Here is a 19,929-nt window from a genome sequence, read left to right as displayed (position 1 = left end):
ATTATATACGTGGTGTCACATCGTTGTTCTACCACTCTATAAGGACCTTGCCAGGCGGCCTGTAGCTTATCGTGTCGAACAGGTTTTAAAATTAAAACTTTCTGTCCGACCTGAAAGCTGCGGTCCCTGGCGCCTCTATCGTACCAGGTGCGCTGCCGCGTCTGAGCTGCCTGTAGGTTTTCCTTTACCGTCTTGGTGAGTGCTTCCAGGCGATCTCGGAGGGCCAACACATATGGTACAATAGGGGTACCGTCCACGCTACGGTCTCCCTCCCAGTGCTCTCTAATCAAGTCTAGGGGTCCCCTTACTCTCCTCCCGAATAGCAGCTCAAAAGGGGAAAATCCCGTAGATTCCTGCGGCACTTCCCTGTAAGCAAACAGTAAGTGCGGCAGGAATTTTTCCCAGTCTCGGTGAGTCTCTGCGAAGGTTCGGAGCATTTGCTTTAAGGTGCCATTGAACCGTTCGCAGAGCCCATTAGTCTGGGGGTGGTACGGAGCACTAATTATAGGCTTAATTTTACAGAACTTCCAGAGTTGTTGGGTAACCTCTGCCGTGAACTGAGTGCCCTGATCCGAGATGATCTCCCTGGGTAGCCCCATCCGGGAGAAAACCTGCATCAGCGCCTCAGCCACCGTCTCTGCATGTATATTAGTTAAAGCTACCGCCTCGGGGTAGCGCGTGGCATAGTCCACTACAGTCAGGATGTACCGTTTGCCCGAGGGGCTAGGTTTCCGGAAGGGACCTACAATATCTACGGCAACCCTATGAAAGGGTTCCTCAATTATGGGTAGGGGGTGCAGCTTCGCCTTATGCTTATCCCCCCTCTTTCCTACCCTCTGGCACGTGTCGCAGGTATTACAGTACCTGCGTACCTCCTGGCTAATCCCTGGCCAAAAGAAACTCTGGGTCAATCGATATCTGGTACGGCTGACCCCCAAATGTCCGGATAGCGGAATATCGTGCGCTATCCGGAGTAATTCGGTTCGGTACCTCTGAGGTACCACCAGCTGTCTTGTGGTAATGGGGTCTGACCCGTCTATTTGTTTACTTGATTCCCGGTATAATAACTGTCGGTCCCATACAAATCTTTCCCCCTCCGCCCCCGGTTGGATAGAGGTGACCTTGTCTCGGTATACCTGTAAAGTGGGGTCAGTGACTACCTCGGCTACAAACTCGTCAGGGGGGGCCCAAGGGATACAGTCTAGGGAAGGGGAGGAATCTCTTACCTGGACCTCCGGCAGTGCGTTATTTTGTTGGGTGCGGGCCTGTTGCCTGGTGACTACTGGGTGTGCTTCTTCAGTAGGTTGTGGTTCAAATGCGGAGGTGAGTTTGCCCAGGTCATTCCCCAGGACCACCTCAGCAGGTAGTTGCGGCATTAGTCCCACTTCCACATTCCCGTACCCCGCACCCCAATGCAAATGTACCCTGGCTGTGTCTAGCCGATACACGGCTCCCCCTGCAACCCTGACAGCCACAGTCTTATTCAGTTTAGCCTTATCTGGAACCAAATGGCTTTGCACCAGGGTGATGGTGGCTCCTGAGTCTCTGAGCCCCTGCATAGGCTTCCCTTCCAGATATACGGTTTGCCTATGGTGCTGGCGGTTATCCGCCTGTGCCTGTAAGGGGTTGGCCTCATGCAGCACTTCCCACTGTTCCACAGTCGTGACTGGAACGGCAGAGCTGTAGGGAAGTGGTACCTCGTCCTGGTAATGATGCGCTGCTGCTCTCGGTGGTGGTGGTGGGGGCCCTGGTCGGATCCAGGTGTTGCGTTCCCTGGACTGCGGACAATCTCGTTGGTAATGTCCCCACCTCTGGCATCGGTGGCATTGCACAGAAGCAGGTGTGCGGTATCTCGGCTGCGCTGCGGCTGGTGCTGGTGGAGGAAGGGATCTTGGTGGGGGTTGAGGGTTAGGAGAAAATGAATTTACCCCCAGTGGCCGCATGGCCGGTTTGTTACCCACTGTCTTGGTTTGTCTGCGAGCATCCATAAAGTCATCTGCCTTTTTGGCAGCCTCGGTGAGGGTGGTGGGGTTACGGTCCCTCACCCACTCCTGCAGTTCTGAGGATATCCCCTCATAAAACTGCTCCAACAGCAGCATTTGTAATAAGTCCTCCATGGACCTCGCTTTACTCGACTGCATCCACCCAAGGGCTGCCCTTTCTAGTCGGCAAGCCCACTCCGCATGTGAATCTTTGTCCACCTTTTTCAGTTCCCTGAAACGTCTCCGGTATGCCTCTGCTGTTATTGCATACCGGGCCAAGATAATCTCTTTCACCCGGTTATAGTTCCTAATTTCCACATCTGGCACAGTGCGGTAGGCTTCCGCTGCCCTTCCTGACAGCCGTCCCGCTAATATGGGTACCCACTCTTCCCTTGGTATGTTATGCAGTGTACATAGTCTCTCAAAGTCCTGTAGGAAGGCATCTATATCCTCCTCTGCTTCCACATACGTTTTAAAAGCTTGGTAGGGAATTTTGGGCTTACCCTCTTGTGCTATAGCTCCTGCGGTACCTCTTTCTGGTGTTTGTGGTCTCCTGTTTCTCTTTACAAATTCCTGCACCTCTGTCATGGTTTTAGAGATGATTTCTGTGGGTGGGTTTTCCCCATAGAAGGCCAGGCTGTATTGTAATTGCCTTTGGAACTCCTCCTGTTCTGTTTCAGGTCTTTGTTCCGTGGCCTGGACCTCCTCTGCTCTGTATTCTGCCATTACTTCGGTGATAAGCGTTGCTTTGGATTTGCTGCTGGCAGAAACACCTTTTGCTTCCAGAAGATCTTTCAAGGTGGTTCTTTTTAGCGTAGAAAGGTCAATCTCCATTAATCCTTGTTCCTCTGTGAGTCTGGATCCCAGCGCTGCCAACCAATGTAGCGGAGAGCTGATTTCTCGCAGCTATTCTCCACTTTAGATCCAAGGAAGGCTCAGGAACAAGTCATTAGTAAATCCACAGCAGAGTTTCCAGCAGGTAAAACGGTACAGCAATATCCCCACAGCACTCCCAATAACTGGACGACACACAGTTTCAGGAGTAGAACTAGCAATCGTTTATTCCAGGGTTTCTTATAAAGCCTGCTCCCATGCAAGGGAGGGAACTACAACAATTATGATAGTAACCAATAACATTCTTGTTACCTCCCACACATCTCCTCCCCTCAGAGTGGGTCATAATCCCCTTAAGTTGTACAGTAGTTTACCCCAAACTTGGATGTACCTCTAAAATATCATATAGCTTTAATATCAGGGTACCGCTGGGTAGCCCTGATCTGGGTGAATATAATATCCAAAATTCACCCAGATCGGACCAGGGGTTCGGCAGTTACCGGCAAGTGAAGTTTGACCGACCGCACACGAGTTGGTATCCGAAAAGGGTTCCATGAGAATGGGCCCTGCGGTCGGTCTCCGTTCAGTAGTTAAAATAGACATTTACAGTTGCCATCCACATTTACATTCGCCTAGATAGTGATTCCCTCATTCGGTACTTTATTACTACCGAATGGGGATTCGTTATGTCTCTCCGTTCGGCAGTTACGGAGCTCTGGAGGTCTCAGCGGTGTTTGGTTGTCTGAGTGTCCGATTTGAGTTCCAGGCACTCGACGACCAAACACCGCTGGGATTTTCATGCGTAAGATGGCCGCCGCCACGTGTACGCATGCCGAATGGCGGCCACCCAGACACAAGGTTAATGCCGGTTAACTTGTGGTTTGGGAAAGAATGTGAGCCTTAATTGCTGGCACACTTCTCTCCGGGGTGGCCCCTCCGTTCGGTAGTTTCCATACGTATGTAGTACGGATGGAAACTACCGAATAACATATAATTCACATAATAAACAGACGAACAGCAATTTTAACATAGGGAAAAATTATACGGACACAGTCACACAGGCATTTTGCAGGACAGGCTTACTGCATTCCGCTACAATCACCCTCCCAAAACCGGGCAAGCCCCCGACACAGTGCCTAAACTTCAGGCCTATTTCACTGCTAAATGTAGATGACAAACTTTATGCTAAAATTTAGGCAGAGCGGCAAAAAAATCTGCTGACCAGTTTGAGCGATGAGTGCGCCTGGACAACTCGCGCAAAGTACTGGATATCCTCCATTACCTCAACCAATCCAAGCTACAGTGCACGTTGCTCTCACTAGACGCTGAAAAAGTATTTGACCGGCTAAATTGGAGGTTCCTCCATGAGGTGCTGCTCAGGTACGGCTTCCCACCCAATTTCCTAAACATGATTTAAGCCCTCCGTAGTTCACCGTCAGCCACTGTCCTAAATTAAAGATTCAGTTCAAACACATCCAAAATCACCAAAGGCACCCGACAGGGCTGCCCCCTCTCTCCACTGCTCTACGTTTTGGCTTTGGAACCGCTGGCCATAAATATCCATAATAACCGAGATATACAAGGGATCACCATAGGGGGCAAGGAATACACATTGAACCTATTTGCGGATGACATCCTACTTACACTTTCCAACCTGACAATATCACTCCCAAATCTACATAAAGAAATTCGGGAATACAGCAACCAATCTTATTACCAACTTAACCTAAAACCCAAGCCATGTGCATTAATATGACTAAGGCAGAGGAGGAAAGATACAGGCATAACTTCAATTATGACTGGAGGGGTGACCACCTCACATTTCTGGGCATAAAGTTGACGAAGAGGCCCAAGGACATTTTCGCCACCAACTACACCAAACTTCTCAAAGAAGTAGAGCACACCCTACAGTCATGGCAGAACAAATTTCTCTCATGGCTGGGACGATACTCCCAAAACTCCTATACCTGTTCCGTTCCTTACAAATACACTTCCCTCAGACCTACCTACAAAGACTGCAATCAATCCTAATCAGTTTTAGCTGCCAAGAGCGCTACTAATGAGACCAACAAAGGTGATTTGGGATTCCCCAACCTTAAGGCCTATTACCAAGCAACCCAAGTAGCTAACATCCTCACCATGCACTCTACTGCATACATCCCCCAGTGGATAGAGATAGAAGCCAGCTGTAGCATGGTCGCCGACCTCCCAGCATTTATATGGGCGCCCGAGACTAAGACACACAAACCCGAGCACTTTACCCACCACCAAATGATTGTATAACAGCTGGGAAAAACACAGAGACATGTTCTGCTCTGCCAGGCCTTGGTCCATGGCGACACCCTTGCACACCATTGGCATGTGCAACGACACATTTCCACACAAATTATGGCAAACATTTAACATCACACACCTTTATCAGGTGAGCACCTCACAGGGGCTACACACACTACCAGAGCTACAGACTACCTACGACGTCCCACCACAACTCACGTTCTCGTGTTGGCAACTGAAAGCGATAGTCTCTAACACCACAGGGACAGACCCCCCACCCGCATTCGACACCACTCTCACACACTTCCAAAAGATGTGCCTCCACCTAATTCCAATCCAAAAAACACTGTCACTCAGCTACAGGCTCCTCAACTCACAAAAAATAGAACCTACCTGGTGCTTTATAGCAGACTGGAACAGAGATATAGGTAGATCCATCACGCAGGAAGAATGGGACAACATCTATGCGAATCACAGGGGGCTCAATACATGTGCTTTCCATTTGGAGGCCGCAAGGAAACTGTTGTACAGGTGGTACATGGTACCCACCCGACTTAAGTCAATATACCCGAACACAAGTGCTAGGTGTTGGAGATGTCTGACACAGGAGGGTACCCAACTCCACATTTAGGGGACATGTGAACTTGTGCAGCCCTTCTGGAAACAAATTGCAGAGCTCATAAAAGGAGCCACAGGGTGCATATTGGAACACAACATTGAAGCCATACTACTCAAGCAAACTCCCAGAGGATTACCACACTGCATAGCTAAGATTATATTCCTCACACTGTCCTTGGCCACCACATTGCTGGTTAAAAAATGGAAGACCCCAATTATCCCCACAATGTCAGAGGTAACCACACTACTCTCCACAGCACTGGATTATGAAGTGTTAATGTGGAACCAATCAAAAACGGGTAGGGGGAGTGCCACGGCACAAGCGATGTGGACGACATACATTGAGAACAAGGGAACCACTGACTCTGCTAGAATTAATTGAGGAATAGAGAACCACAAGGTTAAGAGAGGACATACCGGTTACCCCAGTTATACCCCTTTTAATAACCCCCCTCCACCTGAGGGTAGCATCTTGGCTACAGGGCATTCCCCCCTATACACAAAGGGAGGAACCCTTGGGCTGAGCTAAACACCCTCAGACATCCCATCCAATCATCTTCACTCTCTAAAGCCCTAACAAAGGGACGAACAAGGGTGACCCACCAACACACACCTCGGGCGAGGCTCGGGCGAGCCAAGCAACCCCACACTACAGTTGGCAAAAACCACCCAGTTGACAAACGATAGGCCCCCGGCACAGAAGGGATGAGAGATGGAAACATGATAACCCACTCTCACATACTCCTTTGCTCCCTCCCCTTTGTTTTCTGTACCCTCTCCCATCCCATTGAGCTAACGCATGGCAATATTTGACTAAAATATTCGTGTCCAAGTGTTACTGAAAGTGTATTATGGCATTAATGACTTTTTAACCACCCGCTCACCCCCCTTCTTTCCCTTCTGTATCCCAAAACGAATAAAAATTGTCAAATTGAAAAAATAAAGTATATTAAAACCATATTGTTTTATAGTGCTTTTATATAAATATATCATATAAAAAACAGTATATATAAAAACATTTTTTTATTTATCTACTAACTACTCCATATTTGTGAGGGTTAAGCAGGGCCGGCCCAAGACATTGTGCTGCTTGGATCCAAGTATGAAATGCTGCCCCCCCCCCCCCTCCAAAAATAAAACAACAACATACATTCTTCTGCAATGGTAGTGTCTCTATGTGAGTGTGCTGGGGATGAAGTGTGTGGCTGTGTGTGTGCTGGGTATGTAGTGTGTCTGTGTGTGTGCTGGGGATGAAGTGTGTGTCTGTGTGTGCTGGAGATGTAGTGTGTCATTGTGTGTGCTGTGGATGTAGTATTTGTGTGTGCATGCTGGGGATGTAGTATACACAATATATACATAAACTACACACTACACACATACACAAACTACACACTACATGGGGGCGGGGCCTGACTCGCAAGCAGGCCAGACGTGTTTCTATGAGCTCCTGCAAATTCTTGCAAAAACAAGCTCTAAAATCAACTAAAATTTCCTCTAACAAGAGCAGAAAACTCGGCATCGGCACAACAATCAGCTCATGCGACAGGGACTCCAAGGATCCCACTATTCTGGATCACACAGACCTGGTCTGCCTTTTTTGCCTTGAGGCCTACCAGGACAGCGGGCTCGACAGCGTGTGGAGACGGCCTATTCCCCCCGCGGGAGAATATGCTGTCCGAGGTGCAGCCAGAATAACCCCGCTACCCCCCCTTTGGACCGGTGGGGGTTATCCCGGTCCCCACTAGGCACAGCACCAACCTATACAGCCCGCAGCCACTTTAGCCATAAACCGCATGGCGGTCCTGAGATGGCTGCCACTCAGAAGCCCTCCCTGCAGCACACAGACAAAGAGAGCCTGAACTGGATGCGGGACTTTGATTTAACAAGATCTGCCGTGACTTCTGGACCCGCATGACCAGCAGCCCCAAGATCAGCCTCTCATCTAACCAAGACCGTCGCAGACAGCAAAGAACGGCAACAACATCACTGCCCCAGCCCTACACACCGAGAGGCAAAGCCACAAGACCGGCTGGGAACCCTAACACAAAGGCACCAGAGGGTAAACGGAGGCAGACACCCTGGGCCCGGCTGTGGCGCCGACTCCACAAAGCTTCCGCCCCATGCACGGGAAGGTTCCCGGCACAAAAGAGGAGGCCCACAAGCGACACCATACCACAAAGCACCCACCTTACCTCCTCACGACACTCACCCAGCATGGCGAAGTGGGGGGAGTCGCGTCCATGCCCGCGGATCATCGAGTTGCCAGGCAGGCACCTGCTCTTTGAGAAACCTGGGCCTGAAACACGGAACATGCCCTTGCACCGCCAGAAGGGCGTGGGAACACAACTACACTGGAGACAGGTGGCCCCTTCACAGACAGGTCGGGGGACACGCATCCTCCATAGCAGGCAGCCTACCAGCACTGGGAATTGGCTGATCAAACCCACGCAGGTCCTCTAAGGCGCAGTCTAGTCTCAGTTGGAAGCATGATTGTGTTGCTACTCATTATAAACACAAACTCTCAGAACTTTACCTTACTCTTTGATCAGTCAGGACTCTTGTACCCCTCAGGAGCACTGTATGCTCCATATCTAAAGCCTGCAAACCACAAGAGTACCATAGCTATAGACATCACTCAGCTTGTATTTAATGTGTCTTATTAATTTTAACGCAACATCTTATAATCAACATACGTGCGACTTATTATAACTTTTAGTTTGAAATTTTAAATCTTATTTTGACATACTGCTTAGCCTTTCCAGTTGACATGTGTGCTTAACCATTTACCAACATGCAGTAACCTAAGGCAAAGCAGTCAGAAATAGTTTATGTTCAATCTGTTCATAGTAAGCTTGTTTATGTACAAAATGCATGTCAAGCGATAACCTTAAAAAATGTGCAAGTTTTTTCCACTGCCTAATTAACGCAAATCTTTGTTTGACTCCGCATGCTCAGGCTGTTGTGGCATCACGTGCTATTTGTGATTCTCCATGCACAAATAAAATAAAGAATTTAAAAAAAAAACTACACACTGCACACATACAGACACACACACACACACACTACACATACACAGACACAATACACACACTACACATACACAGAGACACACATACAAACACACACTACAAACATTACACACATACAAACACACAGATACCCACACTACATTCAGATACACACATTACACAGATACATATACAGATATACACACACACACACTACACACAGATACACACACTACACATACACAGATACACACACATTACACTCATACAAACAGATACACACACTACACACACACACATATACACATACAAACACACACACACAGATACACACACTACACACATACAAACACACAGATACCCAAACTAGTTACATAGTTACATATAGTTACATAGTTACATAGTTACATAGCTGAAAACAGACTTGCGTCCATCAAGTTCCGCCTTCCTCACATATGTTTTTGCTGTTGATCAAAAAGAAGGCAAAAAACCTAGTCTGTAGCGCTTCCAATTTTGCAACAAACTAGGAAAAAAATCTTTCTTGACCCCAAAATAGCAGTCAGATGTCCCCTTGGATCAAGCAGCTATCATCCCACTAATTAGAAATTAGTCTGTATGTTATGTTTTTGCAAGTATTTATCCAATTTCAGTTTAAACATCTGTATGGACTCTGATAAAACCACCTCTTCAGGCAGAGAATTCCATATCCTTATTACTGTACAAAAATACTTTTCTTTGCCTTAGATGAAATCTCCTTTCTTCCAGCCTAAATGTGTGACCTTGTGTCCTATGTATAGACCTGTTTTTGAATAGATTTCCAGATAATGGTTTGTACTGGCCCAGAATATATTTGTATAATGTTATCATATCCCCTCTGAGGCGCCGTTTTTCCAAACTAAAGAGATTTACATTTTTTAACCTTTCTTTGTAACTAAAATGCTCCATTCCTTTTATCAATTTTGTAGCTCGTCTCTGCACACTTTCTAGTGCCATGATATCCTTCTTTAAAACAGGTGCCCAAAATTGCACAGCATATTCAAGGTGTGGTCTTACCAGCAATTTATAAAGAGGCAAAATTATATTTTCATCCCCAGAATTTATGCCCCTATTTATGCATGGCAAAACCTTACTGGCCTTAGCAACTGCAAATTGACATTGCATATTGCTGCCTAATTTGTTGTCTATAATAATTCCCAAATCCTTCTCGTGTGTGGTTATCCCTAATTCACTACCATTTAGGGTATAAGTTGCTTGTGCATTCTTGACCCCGAAGTGCATAACTTTGCATTTCTCTATGTTAAATGTAATCTGCCATTTTAGTGCCCAGTTCCCCAATCTATCCAAATCCCTCTGCAGAAAAGCAATATCCTGCTCACATTGCATTACTTTACAAAGTTTTGTGTCCTCTGCAAACACTGATACATGCCTTTCAATGCCTATTTCAAGATCATTTATAAATATGTTAAATCGAAGCGGTCCCAAAACAGAACCGTGAGGGACACCACTTACCACTTTTGTCCAGAAAATGTACCATTAATGACAACTCGTAGTACTCTATCCTTAAGCCAATGTTCTACCCAAGAACAAGAATATTCATCTAGACCAATTTCTTTTAATTTGAAGACTAACCTATTGTGAGGAACCGTATCAAATGCCTTGGCAAAATCCAAGTAGATCACATCCACTGCAACATCCTGATCTATACTTCTACTTACTTCTTCGTAGAATGCAATTAGGTTAGTTTGACATGACCTATGTTTCATAAAACCATGCTGATTTTTGCTGATAACAAAGTTCTTCCCAATGAATTCCTGAATATTATTCCTTAATAGCCCTTCAAATATTTTCCCAGTCACAGAAGTTAAGCTCACAGGTCTATAATTTCCAGGCAAGGATTCTTTATTTATCTGATTGTAACAATATCACACATATATATTATACTGTTCTCTGTCTTTTCCCGGCATGTGTATGAAACCATTTTATAACGCATGGGCAAGCTCTGAAGTTTGTTAGTGCTACACTTTACACTGTTTGTGTAAGAAAGGGGTAATATCACCTAAACCCTGTCTATACACATTGTGTTTTTTGTTTACTGTTTGATTTCTGGGTCAATAGGAGAACCCATAGAGTGCTACAGCTGCTATTACTAATACAATTTATTTATATTATCATTAAGCGCCCAAGTTCCACACATACAAAACATCAACATTTATTTATGACAGAAAGCAGCCACTGACTGCGCGCTTTTTAGTATACATGCCCCTACTTGTGGCATGGTGGGTACGAGCCGGAGGGAGGGATTATCCTCCCTTATACTAAAAGGAGGTCATATTGACCCTTATAGGCCAAGGGTGAGCACACAGCTCCCTAATTTGGTATCCTTATATGGGATTGCCATAAATAACGGTATCAAATTATGGAATTTTCTGCTAAGCAACTGAAATAGCAATTTTTTAATTTTTTTTAAAAAAGGCTTTTCTTATTTTTGCACTTTCAGCTGTGTAGTAGATAGCTCCCTAATTTGGTATCCTATCCTTACATCATATTGCCATAATTAAGGGTACCAGATTAGGGAGCTGTTGTGCTTAGTAGATATTAAATTAGGGAACTATATACTAAACAGTTAAAATACTGAAATGAACAAAATGTTTTTTCCTAATTTTGATCTTTCAGCTGTTTAGAAGATAGCTCCATGATTTGCGATCCTGTGTATATCATATACATTCATTATACATTCTATGTAAATACATACATTCTAAACACATGCATTCTATGTGCATGCAGCGTATACATTATATATACATGCATTATGATGGAATACGCCCAAAGTTATTAAAAGAGCTTAGTGGTGTACAAGCAAAACCATTAACAGATTTATTTAACCAATCATTGTTAACACTAGTAGTCCCAGAAGATTGGAAGTTAGCGAATGTTGTGCCCATTCACAAGAAAGGTAGTAGGGAGGAGTCGGGCAACTACAGGCCAGTAAGCCTTACTTCAGTAGTGGGGAAAGTGATGGAAACCATGTTAAAGGATAAGATTGTTAAACATCTAAAATCACATGGATTTCAAGATCAGAGTCAACATGGATTAACTTCAGGGTGATCATGCCAAACTATACTAATAGATCAGGGTGGTGCAGTAGACATTGTTTACCTAGATTTCAGTCAGGCTTTTTACATTGTTGCACATAGAAGGCTTATCAATAAACTGCAATCTTTAAGTTTGGATTCCAATATTGTTGAATGGGTAAGGCAGTGGCTGAGTGACAGGCAACAGAGGGTTGTAGTCAATGGAGTATATTCGAAGCATGGTCTTGTCACCAGTGGGGTACCTCAGGGATCTGTACTTGGACCCCATTCTCTTTAATATTTTCTCGAGAAAGATATTGATACTTTAGAGAGAGTTCAGAGAAGGGCTACTACACTGGTTCATGGGTTGCAGGATAAAACTTACAAGGAAAGGTTAAAGGAACTTAACATATATAGCTTGGAGGAAAGACGAGACAGGGGTGATATGATAGAAACATTTAAATACTTAAAGGGAATCAACACAGTAAAGGAGGAGACTATATTTAAAAGAAGAAAAACTACCACAACAAGAGTACATAGTCTTAAATTAGAGGGGCAATGGTATAAAAATAATATCAGGAAGTATTACTTTACTGAGAGGGTAGTGGATGCATGAAATAGCCTTTCAGCTGAAGTGGTAGAGGTTAACACAGTAAAGGAGTTTACCTTGGTTCCTGGTGTGTGGAGCAGAGAAGTTAAAGTTTCCCCAAATCAAATTATGCCTAAAATGGTAGCTCTGATGCCATTCACACAGCAAAAACTAAACGTCCTGAAGCTGGGATGCCTGTTTAACCTACCCTTACCTGGCAGACTGTGAAGAAAAAAGCTATTGGTCACATGTGCTCCTTAGCATAGTGATTCCTTGAAGTGGTGGCACTGGCAGTTGCCCGATATTCCACAAATCACACAAATGTAGCAATAATGGCTACAGGAGAGACTTGGCTACTGATGGCCTTATTGCTGTATCAGCATTTGTCTTCCAGATAAAATGGATCCTCTACACCTTTAGCCTTATTTTAGTGGGCTGTTAACTGTCCTTAGATTCAACATTCACTGACCTTTGCCCGCTCTATTCGGTGTTGCTATCCAAACTGGCTGTCTATGCATTGCTTTTTTTGTGGACTATTGCCTCTGTAACAATCTACAATAAAGTTTATGCCTCTTTCTTACTCTTTAAATTTGTTCAATAGCTACAATATAGTTTACTAATTGAATTTTCCATTTTTGCAGTCTCCTTCTGATAACCTGTTCTTGGTGTAACTAGAAATAAAAGAAAATTAAAAAAAAAAATAGTACATGTGGTTGCAAGCCTGTAAACTGATTGTGGAATAAATATTTAATAAATCTCAGTGGAGGCTCTGTACTCGGAGCCGTCAGCTAGAATTGTAGGTAGAGACTTAAGATCTGAATGGTTCAAAATTCTTAACGGCACGAGACAGGGCTGTCCACTCTCACCGCTTTATACGTTATTTCAGTGGAACCCTTGGCATGCATAATTAGACAAAGTATAGGTATAAAAGGGATTTTTATCCCAAATGAACAACTTAAAATCTGTCTACATGCAGATGACGTTATATTGACTATTACAGAACCAGAACACTCGCTACCACTGTTATTGCAGGAGATAACATTACACGGTGAGGTCTCCAACTTCAAAATGAATATTAATAAAACACTAGCCTTACCTACAAACATAGGGAAATCACAGTTACAAACGTTAAGACAAAATTATTCATTCAACTGGTCAATTACACAGCTTCCATATTTAGGCATTTTGTTAACATCTGATGTTGCCCGCTTAATGGAAATTAATTTTTTAAATCAACTAAAAGAAATGAATAGATTGCTTAGGGAATGGAGGTTTCATGAATTATCATGGTGGGGCAGAATTAACACGATTAGGGCTTATATAGTCCCAAAATGGATCTATCTGTTCCGCATGATCCCTCTTAAGATCTCATTACACTGGTTAAATTTAATACAGAGAAGTTTTACAGACTTTATATGGAGGGGCAAGAAACCCAGAATCAACTCAATAACATTAGCGAATAAAGCCTATCGGAGAGGTCTGGGATACCCATTAATAATAAATACTTATCAAGCAATTATGATGTCACATGCCTTAAATTTACAAGCTGCAGATTGTAAAGAACAAGCTTGGTATAAATTAGAACTATATAGAGAGGATTTGTCTAACCTAGAAACAATACTCTTGGCAAATATTGGTAAAAGGGTCAGCATACCAGAATTTAAAACCAAGATTATTTCACATACAATAAATATTATGGATGATATAAGTTTGGAAAACTGGTATGATAACTCTGATATCTGTATTAAAGATATATATGACAATGATCATTTAGAAGACTACCCCACTCTAAGGATAAAACTAGCCTTACCCCCCAGAGAATTTTTTAATTACTTGCGTATTAAGAGTTTCCTAAAGATGCATCTTATAAAATATAATGGGGATAAAGGAAATCTACTTAGAAAGATTCTATCCATAGAAACTACGAAAAGGAAATATTCCATAATACTTGATTTGTTAAACTCTATAAAGCAACCAAACATCCCCACAGCTTTTAAAAAAATGGGAAAGAGATTTTGATACCGAAGTTGACTTTAATTCGTGGTGCCTTGCACTTCTAAAAATTAAAAAACATCTCCATTGCTTAAATATTTTGGAAAACTTCATTAAAGTCAGCTATAGATAGTATATGGTTGCAAGGAGATTAGACAAGATATGTCAAACTAATCCTCCTAATTGCTGGAGATGTTTTAACTTAGACGGCTCCATGATACACATATGGTGGAGCTGCCCTAGAATCCAACCAATATGGGACCTTACATATAAAATAATAGCTGAGATAAGTAATATTCATTTAAACTTTTCACCAGAAACAGCTTTATTACATATTTACAAAAACAAGCTAGATAAAAAAAAAAACGAAATACTAGTTATACATTGTTTTATGGCCACAAAGCTCCTGATTGCAAGATCATGGAAAAAAACAGATATTCCAAATATGCATGATTTAAAGGGCCAAATTCTGAATCAATTAGAGATGGAAAAAGGAATAATCTGGCATAATGCTTATAAAAAAACTCAATAAGAGAGATATATAATACCCCTATAGTAGATATAAACCATATAGAAAGCTAAATAGGAAAAAAAAAGATTAATAAATTGAAGATCAAGAGATAACCCATTTTATTTTTCATTGTATGTTGAAGTTTGTGTGAATGTGGATTAATCATAGATAAGATGAACAATGTAGTCAAAACAAAAATGTATATATTGTTGATGCAAAGAGTAAAGTGTCAAGTTAAACAAAAGTAATGTAATTGTATAGATATAAGAATATAAAAAAAACAGAAAAGGAAAGAGGAGAGAGGAAGAGAAAAAGAGATAATAAAAGACTATCTTTCTATGATTTTGATATGAATATTTTTATGTTTCATTCTTAACAGAACCATTGTTTTACTGTATGTATATTTGTACAAAATGTCTGAAGACAAATAATTTAATAAAGAGAAATACATTTATATATATATATATATATATATATATATATATATATATATATATAATAAATCTAAATCTGGTAGATTTGTTGAGATGTTTTGTGAAGTTGACTTTTTTCCATTAAATCCATAAGCAAGCAACTTGACCAGCAGTATGATTAATATATATAGAGAGAGTCAACATATTTAGCAGTGCTCTTAAATGGCCATTAACATGAAATCAAGAATAAATAACAGTGAAGAAGACCCTGCCTGAGCTAACATTCTAATGGAAGTGGTGTAGATGCAATCCCCTTCTTATTTCTCAATGATTTCCTGCTTACCATCTTGTATTGGAGTCTCTTGTTTCATCACATCACAAGGTATAACCAAATATAAAAAATGTGACATTTGTTTATTTAAATATGTGTTTTGATAGGAACTTGTTGAAGGCCCCTTTCACCTCCTTATTTCTCAAGCAGTAGATAACTGGATTAAACAATGGCGTAAAAACACTGTATAACAGGGGTGACAATATCATAATATCAAAAGTATCTTGAGGAACAGGAACAATATAATTTAAAAAACCTGTTGCATAGAAAACCGTAACAACAATGAGATGAGAGGAACAAGTTGAGAAGGCTTTCTGCCTTCCTGTAGAAGATGGAATCTTCAAGATCGTCATAATGATACGTACATAAGAGATTGTGACAAACATAAATGGAGTTATCCCCAGGAAAACGCTGAAAATATACAATAACATCTGGCTGGTCTGTGTATTAGTACAAGAAACTTTTAGCAATGGGGGAACATCACAAAAGAAATGGTACAAGTTTCTGTCTTCACAAAAGATAAGTTTAGATGTCACTGAGGTATGAAGAACTGCGTTCATGAATCCACTGGAGCAACATCCCAGGACAAGATAACAACAGAATTTCTTGTTCATAATAACTAAATATCGAAGAGGGTTACAAATTGCCACATATCGATCATAGGCCATAGCTGCTAACAAAAGGCATTCTGACCCTCCAAAATAGACAAAGAAATACAGCTGAGCAAAACACCTGCTGATGGAAATTCTCCTATTGTCTGTTACAGAATTGAAGAGCATGGAAGGAAGAGTAACTGTAGAGTAACCTATGTCTAATATAGATAGAAAACTGAGAAAGAAATACATTGGGGTCTGTAGATGGCAATCAATCCGAATAATGCTAATGATGGCAAAATTTCCCATTAAAATTGTTAAATAGGTCAAAGCTATCAAAATCGACAGCAACACATGTCCCTCCGAGAACCCTAAAAGTATAAAATCACTTGTTGTACTTTGATTTTTCACTGCCATCAGATTAAATACAAGAAAACTGCATTTATTCACACTGGTTTAGGGATTATAGTACTTTCTCCTAGCATCCACAGTAAGAGAACAATAAGTTGCTCAACAGATAGTATATATGGAATAGTGCCAATGTCTCAATAAGTTCATAGTGATACAATACGAGTGGGGTCGGCCTCACAAAATTTAAAGCCTACTAGGCTGGGCACGTTAAAGTCATAATTATTTTAATGTTTTAAGTGTCAGCAGATCAATTTCACAGGACTGTGCTGTGGTTGAAAAAAAGAAAACAAAAAGAGGACAAAATGTACCTTTCATCAACTAATAATTAATAACTAGCTGAAGCTTTCAAGTTACTAAACATTAGAATCACAATGTCAGGTTTTTAATATTCATATTAAAAAGGACAGCCTCAGCTAAAATTTTAAAATAATGTTTCTATTATAAAGAGAGTAAAAATGAAAATCCAGCACACTCCCTTATCTGTTTTTTACAGATAAGGGAGTGCGCTGGATTTTCATTTTTACTGTACTTATTGGCCCCCAGCAGCACCCCATTTAAGCATGTTTAGGTGAGTGCAGCCAGCCCCTTGTTTTCTCATATCTATTATAAAGAGAGTCATGCAATTTTCCCGATGTATGAGTAAAAAGGTTTTCTGACTTTTGACATTTACTATATTGAAATGCTCTGTGCTGTTTCTCAAAATATTAAAAAGCGTCATATGGAAAGCACCAAACCTTATGAGGTGCTTCTAAATGCTACTTAAATACTCTCAAAATATTCTCTTTTTCTGACAGAGAAACATAAATTTATTTGTTCTTCTCATTCTCATTGTAATAGAGCAAGTTTTGCTCTTGATTCTGTTTTATGTCCAGGACAGTGTCTACTACAAATCTTCTATAATGTTCAAATGCTTGAGATTCTACCAACTCTGGTTAGAACAGTATTTCAAGATTCAGGTACAGTGAGTACACACTACATTATATTTTTGTAAATTGGTCTGTGAAGTGATGTTGAAAAATCTGAATAATATAACAATTTAATATTATTGATTAAACATTTGAAACGTTTTTAAATTTTTGGATAATCTTTTCAAATGATTTTTTTTAAAATAAAAAATATATCATATAGAAAAATATATATCAAGATATAAAAAAAAGTAGTAAGCATTTTTAATACTTTTCATATTAAATAATTTCAAAACTTCAATATGAAATCATTTGAAAAGCTTATTAAACAATATTAAATCGAGCCCTAAGTTGGAAATTTAGCTGCGCTGATAAATATTTCCTCCTCAGCTACTTTGCCGTACAATTCTCAGTTCTGTGTTTAGAAAAAAATTGTTTGTCTCACACACAGAATCTGTGCTAGATAAAATACACATGGTCTGTACAATATATTTTTTGAATGATATACCACACTTACCTTATATAATAAAATGGCGGAAAAAGATGCTTCCCCATTTTTCCTGCTGCTACAAAAATGTTGCACTTATCCCATGAAGCCAATGTACAGAGTAAGGGGATAAAATAGCATAATTACCAATAAATACCATAGAAGATGTTTCAGTTCATATCTCCTACCTAGATATGAGATAATGAGTTTACCTGTTTATATATATATGTTCCAACCATCTTACGGTCCTCAGAGACATTGACTACACGTGGGGGATTCAATTAATTACAATCAAGTGCTCAAGACATTAATGTTTTAAAGATGACATTTTGATTATTGTTATATTTATTATCTTTTTGAAAGCTCCAAAATAGGCCTTGATTTAATATGTTTGAATATGTTTTTCAAATGATCACAATCTGTCACAAAGAAATTGCTAATTATTTATCTTCAGAAGTAACCATTAAACTCTATAGGATCTTGTGCAGATAACACATTTGAAAACAAAATTCTCTAACAGATTGTGATAAATTAAAAAAACTTACCCAAAAATCTGAAATCATATTTTGAGTGGAGCAAGTAATTTGCAGACAAAACAAAGTTGACAAACACAAAAGATTAAATGGCCCTTCTAAAATGAGCTTACAATCTAGAAGGAAGTTGGGTAAAAGAACACAAAATGAATAACAGAATGCGAGATGGAAGCTGTCAGAAACTTACCAGTACCAGACGTCTGAGCTTCTACTCTTGTCAGGCCATGCGAACTGAACACTTCTTGTGGCCGCTCTGCTCCATCCTCAGGTCATGTGGTCCTAATGCCTTGACGTTGTGTATTTCTGGTATCCTGACCCAACTGATCTTGAGTATTTCTGGTTTCTGGTCAGGCTTGTTATTCTGTATATCTATATTTCTAGATTGCTGACCTTGACTATTTTCCACTCTGTCTTTATCTGTATTATCTGTATCTGTTTATAGGTCTGTATATTACTGTATCTGTATTATCTATATCTGTATATAGATGTATGGCAGTGCATATCTTTATGTGGCATTGTACATCTGTTTGTATATATGTATGGCAGTGTGTCTATGTGTGAGAAAGTGTGTATATTTGTTTGTAATATGTGTTTGTAATGGAGGATCTGTTTCTTTATGATTGGCTGAGTGTGAGTACACGAGCATACATACATACACACTCACAGATACACATGCAGACACATACATACAGAGACACAGACACACACACAGACAAACATACAAAGACACTCACACACATACATACACACATACAGAGACACAGATACACACATACATACACACCTACAGAGGCACAGACACACACATACATACACACATGCAGAGACACAGACACACACATACATACACACACATACAGAGACATACATACAGATACACATACGCACATACAGAGACACAGACACACACACACATACAGAGACACACACACATACACAAAATGTTTCATACCTTGTGTGACTTTCCCTGGGGGGTGGCTCAGCCTGATGGGAGTCAGAGTTCCCACTCTGACTCCCTCCTCCTCCTTCCTCCTGCGCGGGTCCTGATAGCTGGGAGGAGTGACCGGGGAATCACTTCCTCTCATCAGTGATGATTTCATCACAGGGGGCCCGGTCGTGCTGTTAAAGCGCCCAGTGCTGACCGGGCCTCCTGACAATCCATATCCATCGGGTGGCGCTGACAGCATGGGCCACCCGATGGACCCCTTAACATAAATGAAGTCTAGAGATGTCGCGAACATTAAATTTTAGGTTTGCGAATGGCGAACGCGAACTTCCGCAAATGTTATAAAAAATACCCCTTTCTGTCTCATTAGAGATATCTTTTCCAGAAGCTCAAGGAAGCAGGCTGAAGGGTCAGTGTTAGGACCCGCTTAG

At 41.3% G+C, this 19,929-nt stretch overlaps 1 protein-coding gene across 1 annotated transcript; it reads right to left on the bottom strand.

The window, feature by feature from the left end:
- Positions 1-15,706: 15,706 nt before the first annotated feature.
- Positions 15,707-16,633, bottom strand: LOC134576900 (olfactory receptor 5V1-like). The gene has a single exon (XM_063435577.1). It carries the CDS (start codon positions 16,631-16,633, stop codon positions 15,707-15,709), a length of 927 nt encoding a protein of 308 aa, XP_063291647.1.
- Positions 16,634-19,929: the final 3,296 nt, after the last annotated feature.

Source organism: Pelobates fuscus, chromosome 11, assembly GCF_036172605.1.
Source record: "Pelobates fuscus isolate aPelFus1 chromosome 11, aPelFus1.pri, whole genome shotgun sequence".
In the NCBI taxonomy this organism is placed as follows: Eukaryota; Metazoa; Chordata; class Amphibia; order Anura; family Pelobatidae; genus Pelobates; species Pelobates fuscus.
This window is presented reverse-complemented; position numbering and strand designations above follow the sequence as displayed.